We start from the raw sequence: 13,714 nt of genomic DNA, 5'->3' as shown, positions 1-13,714 counted from the left end.
GGTTATCGACACACCCACATTCACAGACACACCTATAAAAATGGTATCTCCAATCCAGAGCAATGTTTTGAGAATATGTGAAATTATTCAAATAATTTACATTATTGGGGAAAAATAAAGATGTAGTTATCAAGTAATTTCAGGCTATCTAGATTATATTAATCAAATTTTAAATTATTAACACTACACTTAGCCTACCTTTATGCTTGACAAATGCTAAAGCATGTTGGCTGTATATGTTTTAATGAAGCACATTATTTCGGAAATGCATTGTTAACCAAATATATTTAATTTAAATGTATGAACACAATTAAAGTATAGAAGTAATAAAAAATATATTGGCTAATTAAGAAATGAAACAGCAAACGGTAAAGAAGAAATACAATGTTTAATGCCAAAAAGAAACAGCATGGAAAAATATAGGCATCTATTTTTTTTATCCAAGATACAATTATAATGAATGCTTCAGCATTCAGATAATTTATTGTCAAATTAAATGTAATTAAATGCTATCTTTTGTAATCAATTCATAACGCTCATATTAAAAAAAAAATCTCCCGCACCTGCGCATCTAAAGCATTTCCCAAATCAAAACTTGATTTAACCTGTAGTAATAGCCAGCTAAAAGGGGCCAAAACTATCAACTTTATTACTTATATTGAACCTAAATCTTCTTAAACATCAGCAAAACATGAAACAAAGGTTTCTCTGATAGGAAAACCAGGGCACTTCTCTGAAGGTAAAGCATTACTGTGAAGCGTCACGCTGGTGCTACCAACACTTTCCAAACCAATTCACAAAACTATTTTCGACTCACAAGTGAAATCTGTTATTTTTCGGCTCACTTGTGAAATTCGTTATTTTTCAGCTTACAAGGCAAATTCATTATTTTTTGGCTTACAATGGATTTTTTTTTGGCTTACAAGTGAAATTTGTTAATGTTCCTCCATCAGTAATATCCTCTCTGCGTTGACACGCACATCTACAAACGAATTAATCATTAATTAGTACTGCAAGATGAAGAGTGATATATTATTATTATTATTATTATGTTGAAATTATTTGGTGATATGTAATGAATGTTGCTTCATTTTATTTGCCAGGCATTCCTCGCCTGCAGCAACAGACACACATCTATAATGTCTTTAAAACAGAAATAAAACTAGCAAACATCCAGACATCTAAACAAAAGATTTTGACTTCTGCTCACAATTATTATATGATTTTAAATACCATTACATGCTTTGGAAAAGAATGTATGAGTAAAAGGAAGCGGACGAGAAAACTTGAGGTGCAAAAGGTCAATATATTACGCAAATATTTGTTTGCTCTACAGGCTATACACTATCTACACTCACCGGCCACTTTATTAGGTACACCTGTCCAACTGCTCGTTAATGCAAATTTCTAATCAGCCAATCACTCAATGCATTTACGCATGTAGCCATAGTCCTGCAGTTCAGAATGGGGAAGGTGATTTAAGCGACTTTGAACGTATAATGGTTATTGGTGCCAGATAGGCTGGTCTGAGTATTTCTACTGGGTATTTCATGCACAACCATATCTAGGGTTTACAGAGGATAGCCTAAAAAAGAGAAAATATCCAGTAAGCAGCAGTTCTGCGAGCGCAAATGCCTTGTCGATGCCAGTGGTCAGAGAATGGCCAGACTGGTTTGAGATGATAGGCAACAGTAACTCAAATAACCACTCATTACAACCGAGGTATGCAGAAGAGCATTTCTGAATGCACAACACGTCAAACCTTGAGGTCCAACTCCTGTCAGCTAAGGCTCACCAAAATTAGACAATTGAAGATTGGAAAGAAAAACGTAGCCTGGTCTGATGAGTCTTGATTTCTGCATTCAACATTCAGATGGTAGAGTCAGAATTTGGCGTCAACAACATGAAAGCATGGATCCATCCTGCCTTGTATCAACGGTTCAGGTTGGTTGTGATTGTAATGGTGTGGGAGATATTTCCTTGGCACACTTTGGGCTCATTAGTATCAAGTGAGCATGGTGTCAATGTCACAGCCTACCCAAGTATTGTTGCTGACCATTGTCCATCCCTTTATAAACACACTATGTACCCATCTTCTGATGGCTACCTCCAGCAGGATAACAAGCCATGTCATAAAGCGCGAATCATCTCAGACTGGTTTTTTTGAACATGAAAATGAGTTCACTTGTATGGCCTCCAGAGTCACCAGACCTCAATTCTTTGTTTCACATAGTAGCAACAATTCAATCATTGATCATTTACATCCCCTGATTCATGTTTCATGGCATGCTTCAGAACTTGCATCGTGTGCATCGATGCTCCCTTGTTTTTCATTGCACTGTGAGATTTTTCAGTTCACTGGAAGAATGCTTTAATTAATGCAGACCTTAAAATTAATGACTCCCTGATTAGTGACCTGAGTGACAAGGGAGCTGATTGGCCCGTTTTCACTTAGTGGTACGGTACATGTCTTTATCAGGCTTGCGTTTCCACTGCTAATCAGAAATCAGAAAGAGCTTTATTGCAAGGTATGTTCACACATACAAGGAATTTGTTTTCGTGACAAAGCTTCTACAGTGCAACAGGATTACAGAGACAGGACAAAAAACAAATAATAAATATATTTTTTTAAAAATAGAAGTAGTGAGTGCAAATATACAGATTGACAAGTGTGTGTACATGTTTATTACTATATACAACGTTATATGTGCAGCTGTTATGTGCAAATTGGCGAGTAAAGTGTGTTGTTAAATAAGTGTATATGTGTATAATAGTGTATGGCAAGTAGTGATGTTGTTTTCGCAATTATTATCATCAAGTGTTCATGAGATAGATTGCCTGAGGAAAGAAACTGTTTCTGTGTCGGGCTGTTCTGGTGCGCAGTGCTCTGTAGCATCGACCAGAAGGTAAAAGTTCAAAGAGGCAGTGTGTTGGGTGTGAGGGGTCCAGAGTGATTTTGGCAGCCCTACTGCTCGCTCTGGATAAGTACAGTTCTTGGGGAGTAGGAAGGGTTGTATCAGTGATTCGCTCAGCAGTCCGAACTATTCGACGTAGTCTTTGGAGGTCGTATTTAGTAGCTGAGCTAAACCAGACAGTTATTGATGTGCAGATGACTGATTCAATGATGGAGGTGTAGAACTGTTTCAGCAGCTCCTTTGGGAGGTTAAACCTCCTCAGCTGACGAAGAAAGTACAGCCTCTGTTGAGCTTTTTTGACAATGGAGTCAATGTGAGTGTCCCACTTCAGGTCCTGAGAGATGGTGGTGCCTAGGAACCTGAATGACTCCACTGCTGTCACAATGCTGTCCATGATGCTCAGTGGGGGGAGAGCAGGGGGGTTTCTCCTGAAGTCCTCTATCATCTCCACTGTTTTGAGCGTGTTGAGCTCCAGGTTGTTGTGACTGCACCAGACAGCCAACTCCTTAACCTCCTGTCTGTAAGCAGACTCGTCACCATCCTGAATGAGGCCGATAAGTGTGGTGTCATCTGCAAACTTCAAGAGCTTCACAGAGGAGTCTTTTGAAGTGCAGTCATTCGTGTACAGGGAGAAAAGCAGTGGGGAGAGGACACACCCCTGGGGGGCGCCAGTGCTTATTGTGCGGATACTAGATGAGAATTTTCCCAGCTTCACCAGCTGCTGCCTGTCCATTAGGAAACTGTTGATCCACTGACAGACAGAGGTGGGCACAGAGAGCTGAGTTAATTTGGGCAGGAGAAGTTTTGGGATGATAGTGTTAAACGCCGAGCTGAAGTCAACAAACAAGATCCTCACATAGGTCCCTGGTCTGTCTAGGTGTTGCAGAGCATAATGCAGTCCCATATTTACTGCATCATCCACAGACCTGTTTGCTCTGTGGCAAACTGAAGAGAGTCCAGTAAGGGGTTCAGTGATGTCCTTCAGGTGGGCCAGCATCAGTTTTTCAAAAGACTTCATGACCACATATGTTAGTGCCACCGGTCTGTAGTCATTTAGTACTGTAAGTTTGGGTTTCTTTGGGATGGGGATGATGGTGGAGCGTTTGAGGCAGGAGGGCACTTCACACAGCTCCAGTGATCTGTTGAAGATCAGGGTGAAGATGGGGGCCAGTTGGTCAGCACAGGATTTTAAACAGGCTGGTGTTATAAAATCTGGGCCTGGTGCTTTGTTTCCGGAAGACCTGGCGCACCTCCTCTTCGTTAAACTGTAGGGCAGGTATGGGGGAGGCAGGGGGTGGTGGAGGTGTTAATGGTGGCGTGAAGAGCAGTTCAGAGTGGGTGTGGGGGGGTTCTCAAACCGACAGTAAAACTCATTCAGATCGTTTGCAAGTCGTTCATTGTCTACAGTGCTGGGGGATGGTGTCTTGTAGTTTGTGATGTTTTTCAGACTTTTCCACACAGATGCTGAGTCGCTGGAAGAGAACTGACTCCTTAGTTTCTCAGAATAGTTCCTTTTTGCGACTCTGATCTCCTTTTCCAGTGTGTATTTTGCCTGCTCATACAAGGCCCTATCCCCATTCCTGTAAGCAACCTCCTTGGCCTGACGTAGCTGTCTGAGTTTTACAGTGAACCATGGTTTGTCATTGTTGTTTGAGAGTTGAGTCCTGGTAGGAATGCACACGTCTTCACAGAAACTGATATAAGATGTTACAGTCTCTGTGAGCTCATCCAGATCGTTTGCAGCAGCTTCAAAAACACTCCAGTCAGTGAGGTCGAAACAGGCTTGTAGATCCCACTCTGTTTCGTTAGTCCATCTTTTTTACAGATCTTAATACAGGTTTGGCTGTTTTCAGTTTCTGCCTGTAGGTTGCTTAAAAGGGTACCAACGGTACAAAGTCTCAGTCAACATCATTCTCGTTCAAGAAAATGTCAAAGTAAAGCTGTATGGGTCGTTCGCATATCATATAAGAAGCACTTCACAAAACAGATGCTTTAAGCCTGGTTTATACTTCTCTGTGTCAAGATTCTGTGTTGAGTCTCTTCGCTGGTGTTTTTTTTTTTTTCTGAACGCTACCTTAATGTACAAGTGGCTCAAACTTGCTCATTTTGAGGCTGGAATCGGCGGACGTGCAACAACTATAATGATAAGGTAAACACAAAACAACTGTCTCCATCCTGAGCTCCTTTACAGGACTCCACGCTTGTAAACACTCGCTGCATCAGGCTTGCATGGCTCTCACCTCCGCCCACACTCATCAGCACTACCAAGCCGACCAATTACAGAGCTTGTGCTACGTGTCGTTGCAATGTGTAGTTACATTTTTTGAGAGGTGCACGTCAGCATCGCTGATGACTACAGCAAGGGCTATGCGTCCACTTGTAGGCTGCGCTATAGCATACACGTGCGCTTGACGCAGAAGGATAAATCAGCCTTTACACACATAAATACTTATGTATAAATGTTTATTACAAACCTTTTTACCATGATTTGATTATAACTACAGATCAATGATAGTGCGAAATAGCCTACTGCAACGTCTGATCAATGATAGTGCGAAATGGCCTCGTCTGCAGTTATATAAAATGAATAAATAAATGCAACATATATGAACACATACAGACCCTTAAAGTCACTGATATGTTACCAATTACAGTAAAAGTACACACAGCATACATTTGAAAGAATCCTTTGCTCTTTTATTTTTTTGCACATCAGTCTCACATTTGTTTATTTCTGACAGGATCGGATGTCAGAAGCACTTTAATAATCACACGCACGTTATTATCATCAGCTCAAGAAGTTTATTTCAAATATAGACACACGGCGAGTGCAAGCGAGACAGCGAAACTGCTCTCGCTTTAGACGACCTTGTAAAAAACTACAGGGCAGATTCTGCTCTTCTTCTAGGCTTTGTGGCTGTTCATCAAGACGACGACAAGGTTTGTTTGAGCTCGGGTCAACCATGGCTCATTATTATATGTAGGGCTGGGTGATCATTCAATATCGATAATTATCACGATATATAATTTTGCGATAAACCGATAATGACAGTTCCATAATTGTTCGATAATATTTGCGTACTATGCATAACGCTGCGCGGGCATTTTGCAGCTTGCCCTTCCGGATGCCGCACGCAGTATATAAGTTTACAGCCACACAGTGTTAGCTGCACTTGAAGGAGTAAGATTAAAATAAGGTAAAAAAGGTCACAGTCACAAACATTGTTGACAAGAAGCATCACTAGACTTGAGCTACATAATTTTTTTTTAATCCAACAAAAAACAGAGCAACTTGCACTGCAAACTGCACAGATGACTCGTGTCATCAAAAGCAGGCAACCCCACAAACCTGTCATCATTTAAAACAATACCACCCTTATGGAGATGCTAAGAAATTACAGACCCAAACAAGTGTTGGTAAACCAGTGCAACTACCCAGCAGAGTCTCATGTCATCATTTTCAAAAGCTGTGCCTTACAGGAAAAAACCCCAGTGAAAAGACAGACGAAAGATATAACAGACAACACAATCTTAATTATCACTTGATTCTTGCTGTAAACTACAGGCTGCATTATTTAAGGGCATTTGTTTTGAAATCTGTAATACTACTGTTGTCCCTTATCAACAGAAAAACAACCAGCCTTTATATATTTAAAGGACATAATCACTGAAAAATCGGATGCTCAAGACAAAATCTTGCAGCAATGCAGCAAATATATGAAAGACATTTACAAAAGCAATGGATCATTAATTAAATCCTTATTTCCACGGAGCGAAGCATCATCCACCTGCAATTGTTTAACATGCATTGGCATGAACTAAAAAATAAAGGAATAATAAATAAATTATATATATATATATATATATATATATATATATATATATATATATATATATATATATATATATATATATATATATATATATATATATATATATATATATATATATATACACACACACACATATATACACACACATCTTTGCAACGAATTTCGTTTTGTATAATGAGTAACTTAATTTTGATGTATATTTTGTTCATCAATTATTTACAGCATAAACAAGAAGAACGAATAACACCTGAAGCGAAGCAACAAGTTCGCTATAGTATAGGCTATGCTTTAGCGCCAAAACAATCCATCAAACTGTTTTCACGGTTTCAGCTTAATTCGTTTAAAGGAATGTTTTGAGCAGCATGAGATGGACAGTTTTTACAAAGTATAGCACGTATAGTAGTTTTAGATTACCTCAGAAGCTTGTTGTGTGAATGGAGAGGCTCCCCGCATTTCTAGCTGTGATGCGTGATTTATAAAATGAGAGTCTGCATATGAATATTCGTGCCAGTTTGTCAGACAAAATTGGTTAAAACACCTGCGGATTTAACCGAGATCTGCGCATAACAGGGTTTTATGCAATATGTGATGTCAAGAGGGTGACCCAATAAGTAAGGTAAACTGCACACACTTGATGATGTAATGCGTGGACGCATCTCACAGTGCAAAACATAACTAACCCTTTAAATGTCCACACTTAATCAGTCATCGATAAGGTCTATCGATTAAATCCTTATTGACAATAGATCATCAAGTATTCGCTGGCATCTCTAAATAAAATATATTAATGGATATTTCACCCTAAATTTACTATAAACTGAAGATTCTGTCACATCTTTTACTAGTTCAAATTGGTTTTATTTATTTTTTTGATGTTGAACAATAATATCCAATAACTTGTAAGTATGTCTTTGGTTGTTTAAAACTTGAACAGTAAATGCTGAATTAAGATTGTTCTTTTGTTTATTACCTTTTTATTTAAATTGTCAGACAGCTAAATATTTCCCAAAATGTGTTAAATCTGCTGCACAAAGGGATTGGCATGCTGAAAATCCTATAAAATTGATAGATGTAAAGATTTAACATTTATAGTGATAATTATCCATATCGACCGATATGCAAAAATATTATCATGAAAAATTTGTTTGCCATATTGCCCAGCTCTAATTATATGCATATATTATTATGGTGTAATGTCTTAACTGTGTATTTAAAACATGGCGGTTCCTTTGTTTTTATTCTGGCTTGTTGCACGAGCAAGTGACGTATCTCTGTAAACCAATAGTGTTCAGTTGCGAGTCTAGCTCTGCCTTTTGGCACCCTTTTGATGTGTTAGGTACCCTTTGCAAATGGTACCCAAAAAGTGGTACAGAACGGTTCACTTTTAAGTACCTTTTGACAGTGGAAATGGCCATAAAAGTGTACAAAACTGTACCGTACCACTCAGTGGAAATGGGCCATTAAAGATAAGCAGGAACACAGCACATCATCTTACCTGACTCGCACACAACAGAGCCTGGTTTGAGCTCCAGCATCAGTGTGATGTTGGCAATGTCTGTCATGTAGAGGATCTGTGTTCGGTGGGGAAGGTTGATAGTCCACAGCTCTGGTGTAGGGTGCAACACATAAACCCAACCACCCTTACTACAAGTTACTTTGGATCCAAACCGCTGTCCAATAAGGTCGCTGGAGTGCCGGATGACCCCATAGCGGGTTTGAGTCTGAGCACCTGACTGAACTTTTATTGGCATCATGGAATCATGCCCCATAAAGATAATGACAACATCCTCATCTTGGATAAGTTCAGAGTACTCCACAAAACTCATGAGGTACAGCTTTAGTGATGATTGATGATCCTTAAATGATTAAACTGCATTGAAAGGGGAAAATGGCATATTCAAGTTAGTGGACAAATCATTTAACTCATATTACAGCACAAACAAATTTTAATTTGAAAAATTTAGGTAATTCCAGTAAAATGTCTGATGCACGTATACACTATGCTTACACACTACATACCCATGCATGATTACGGCCCATTCAGTCACCGACTTAGATAATTTATTCTTCAACGGTCATCATTTGGTATTATTGCTTGTTTGTTTTTAGAGTGTCAACTTGAGTTTTGGTTGTCCTTACCTTAAAACTAGCCCACTCTCACACAGAATAAAGTAGTGAATTACTAAACTGATTTTATCACAATATGTAAATTGTAACATTCACTGTGGACTAAAAAATGTCTAAAGAGTTCATGGACTGGTAACGGGTAAATTTTAGGGGTGTGAACCTACACTGGTCCCACAGTTCGTTTCGGTTATGATTATCAAGTCATCAATTCGGCTAAATTCGATATCTCGGTGCATTGATGATGCTTTCCATTCACAATTATATCTTTTCTTCACAACACAAGAATTGTATTAAAATGTATAAATATATTTATATATTATTTGTAGTACAATTTTGTCCTTTAATACAAGCAGTCCGATACATGAACTGTACCGTTAATTTTACCTGCTCTTTTTGATTGTTTTAAACAAAACACAACTACGTGCCAGAAGACAACATAAACATTTACAGCAATTAAACTAATGTAAATAGTAATCCTGCTTGCTTTGAGCATTGTCGAGCGAGTTCTTATACCCCTATGACTGGTCATTGTTCACGCGCTCAACAGAAAGGGATGTGATTGGCTCTAAAAGTGTCAGCGATGTTAAACATTGAATGATGTGGACACTGAAAAACAGCCACCTATGCACATGATGCGCAGTTATCACCGCTAATCCATTATAGACACAGTGGAGAAAACTAATAAATTAAAATGTAATAAATTGTATTAAGGGAATAATTAACTGGTTAAAACGGATCTGTGAAAGTTTTCACAAATTAAGCTCAAACTAAAACAATGAGTTTTGTGTTCTAGAAACATAAGAGTTTAAGGTAATGGGTGGTAAGCATGACGACCGCCTATAGACCATTTTGATGGAGGTAAACAAAAACAATTGTCCTAAAGTATTTCCTGTATCACATTTTTAATTTCTATATCTTGGAAGAATCAAAAAGAGCCACAAATTGATAAATAATGTTATGGTGGCTGTTTTAACATTAGGTTAAGATTGAATTGCCTCTTGTTACAGTTATGAAATAGTTTGACAACACGCAGAAAATGTTCATGGGCCAATGATATGACCACATTGAAATTCTATATTACTTACTTCTTTACAGTGGACTTAACAAGGGGTTTATGGTTTGCTGTGAATAAACTCACAAATATGAAATAAAATTTATCACGGTCATCTAAATTCACAAATCAGAGAACAGGATTATGTATTACAGGCATGTCTATAGCAGCGCACTGTATTTAGGCAAAAGAAATCTGAATGTCAAACCGCAAGATAATCAAATTATTAGAAAAATAAAAATACATATTCACACCTTTCAATGTTTATACTAGCATTTGCATGTTAATATGTTTAAATTACAATATAACAGGCATTCAAACATCGACAAACACATCTTTATGTCTGTGATGAGAATTTAAGTAGAAAATGCAGCAAACTAATTTAAAAAACTATTCTCATGTTGAAATTACACATTGTGCTTCATAGATAACAATATTTTCTTTAGTTTTGTATACTACTAAATTACGAAGTTTTATATTGAAAAAAACGCCTTAAAATACGTGTTAAGTATTTCAGTTAGAGAAACATAAAAATTAAGACTTTACATTTTAAGATTTGTATATATTTTACGATTATAAATGTATATATAAACAGAAATTACAAGCCAACATTTTTATTCTTGTTTGCATATGCGCTTGTATGTATACATACTGTTACATGTCATACTAAAAATCAAAACTGTCAAACATTTTGATTTAAACAGTTCTAAACCGTTAATTGCCGTTACTACCCAACTGTCCAGACAGACTGAACATTAGCAGCAGCGCCTGTGAAACCTCACTCCTAAAACCGTACAGACGAGCAAAAATGGGCCAGATGTAAGTTAATCTTTTAATCACACTTTTAATCATACCTGTTGGCATTTCTTTTATCTATAAGAGTCAGCAAGGTCACTGTGATTGATGAACGGACCCAACAACAGAAACACTAACTTAACGTTTATTTGAACCGCGACTTTAATTACCACGGCTTCAGTAGCTGTCATTACAAACCTATATTCAAAACTTTATAAAGAGCATTTTTACAAAAGGGTTACACTGAAAATGAAAACAAGTTTTAAAAAACAGTTCTTTCACACTTGACAGCTAACGTTAATTTGAGTTACAGTAAAGATATTTTAAAGAAAAATGCGCGTGCTCGTTAACTCACAAAGGAACACATGGCATTTATGAACGATACCTACACCATTCTACATATTTAAGGACTGAAAAAACTCACCGTTACTTCAGTAAGACTGATGTGTTTGTGTAGGAGCAGAACAACAGTGTAGCACGTGTGTGCGGCTAGTTTGCTGGATAACCCCCCTCGTGCACATACAGAAGCAGCCACAGAGCCGATCTTCACCGCATGTGGATTGACTCTATCACAAATGATCGCTCTACTTGGTATATACAAATCTACAATTTTTGTCCAAACGTCAACATCTCGCGACACAGTCTCGGGGAAATGATGTAAGTGTTTTAAAGGAACAGCGTAAGGTTATGTTGCATAACAGTGTTTCTGGTACATAGTTCCTCGTGCCTTGTTTAACAAACTGGGAGGCATCCAAATTCTCAGTAAAACTCCCAGTAAAGCTTTCAGCATTCCACCAACAAGTCTTGTTGTTTTGGAAACTAGTGCTCACACACAATTTTACACTCCACAATACCCCTATCTGGAATAACAAGTATATTCTACATAGGAACAAATCCATTTTTTATGAGGAATGGTTAAATTAAAATATTTGGTTCGTAACAGACATAATGGATGGCAGGGGCAATATTCTAGATTCTAACACTTTCACTTAAAGACACAGATTTGCTTGTCATTCAAAGCAGTTTTTCACTGTTATTAATGTAATACCCTCAGGTATAAAAATGTTAATGAAAAGTTTCCTATCTTTGAAAATTACTCCAATCCTTCCCTTATTGTATATTGGTGAGATTGAAATCGATAATAAACTTTGCACTAATAAGCATTTAAGACAAATTATTATCCAATCTTGCTTCCCTTATCAAGTATTAAGAAATAAATTATTTAATTCATTGAATAAAAATACTGTTAAACATTTTAGAACGACATATCTTAAATTTCCAATTCTCCCCAAGGCAAAAGAAGTACAATTTAAAATATTTAATTATATATACCCTTCTAATGGGTTTTTACACTTGAAATTTAATTTTGAAAATTCACCAAGCTATTTATGTAAACACTTAATTGAAGACACAGAACACATATGTTTTACTTGCAGCTCCATTTAATCGATTTGGGGAAAAGTGCAAGACTGGTTAGCCAGATGTTTTATTCATAAATGCAGATATTTAAAACCCCTCCACTACACAGTGTCTTTATAAAAGAACTTAACTTTTCAGGTGCCCTGGCTAAAATTAAAACAAAAATTGCCTTAAAAATGTTTCATTTATTTGTGTCATATAACTTGCCATAGCCGATATCTGTTTTATATTGATTTCTTTTCATGTTTTTTTTTTCACTCTTAAATTTATTTTAGTATGGATGATTTTTGTAATTGACATTTTTTGTATTTTCGTATATTATTTTGTGTTGAGCCTTTCATGTGTGATACACAATTTGTAAAGATGAATGCCATTTTGTTGTATTTGGATTTTGTATTAAATTATTTGATAAATAAAGTTTATATTGCATAAACCTTATCATTATGAACAAAATGTGTGCTTGCTTGTGATGGTGGTAACATTAGAAAAGATTTAGTAAAACAGTGGTTTCCATCCCTAAAACCCCATCATCAAGGCCAAAGTATCCTTTCATCTAGTAATGCGCAGAAATGTTTAGAAATGTTACCCTGTTAAGTTCTGATCTGTTGACGCTTTCAATATAAGTTTGATATAACGTTAATTTAATTTTTACAGGTTTACCAAAGCAAAATCAAACACATAGAATTCAATTAACTAGAATAGAAACTTCATTCAATCATTCAATCAAACGTGCATTATATATACAGTTGAAGTCAGAATTATTAACCCACCTGTTAATTTTACCCCCAATTTCTGTTTAACGGAGAGTATAAATAAATATATATATATATATATATATATATATATATATATATATATATATATATATATATATATATATATATATATACACACACACACATATATACACATATAGTTGAAGTCAGAATTATTATTAGCCCCACTTTGAATTTTTTTTTCTTTTTTAAATATTTCCCAAATTATGTTTAACAGAGCAAGGAACTTTTCACAGTATGTCTGATAATATTTTTTCTTCTGGAGAAAGTCTTATTTGTTTTATTTTGGCTAGTATAAAAGCAGTTTTTAATTTTCTATGAACCATTTTAGGGTCAAAATTATTAGCCCCTTTAAGCTAGATTTGTTTTTAATAGTCTACAGAACAAACCATCATTATACAATTACCATAGCCTGCCTAGTTAACCTAATTAACTCAGTTAATTTTTTTAATTTTTTAAATGTCACTTTCCGCTGTATAGAAGTGTCTTGAAAAATATCTAGTCAAGTATTATGTGCTGTCATCATGGCAAAGATACAATAAATCAGTTATTAGAAATGAGTTATTAAAACTATTATGTTTAGAAATGTGTTGAAAAAATCTCTCCGTTAAACAGAAATTGGGGAAAAAATAAACAGGGGGCTATTAATACGGAGTTTAGTTGTATATACTTGTGTGTGTGTGTGTGATATACACATTGCATATTTGTTGAAAGCCGTGAAACTTCTTCCTATGGAACGAATGCACTGTAAGAAGCTGCCAATGGGAGTGGCTTTCCTGTACTATAAAACAAATGCTT

General features: G+C 36.3%; 1 protein-coding gene across 1 annotated transcript in view; it reads right to left on the bottom strand.

Annotated features, from left to right (window-relative positions):
• The window catches only part of trmt61a (tRNA methyltransferase 61A), a 33,424-nt gene extending 22,177 nt beyond the window's left edge, over positions 1-11,247 (bottom strand). Inside the window, exons 1-2 of the mRNA XM_056471561.1 lie at positions 11,146-11,247; positions 8,244-8,618 (exon numbers count right to left, since the gene is read on the bottom strand). Coding sequence (XP_056327536.1) covers positions 8,244-8,574 — 331 coding nt within the window. The 5' untranslated portion in view covers positions 8,575-8,618; positions 11,146-11,247. The remainder of the gene's footprint in view (positions 1-8,243; positions 8,619-11,145) is intronic.
• Positions 11,248-13,714: the final 2,467 nt, after the last annotated feature.

The sequence above is a fragment of the Danio aesculapii genome, chromosome 13 (genome assembly GCF_903798145.1).
Source record: "Danio aesculapii chromosome 13, fDanAes4.1, whole genome shotgun sequence".
NCBI classification, from domain to species: Eukaryota; Metazoa; Chordata; class Actinopteri; order Cypriniformes; family Danionidae; genus Danio; species Danio aesculapii.
This window is presented reverse-complemented; position numbering and strand designations above follow the sequence as displayed.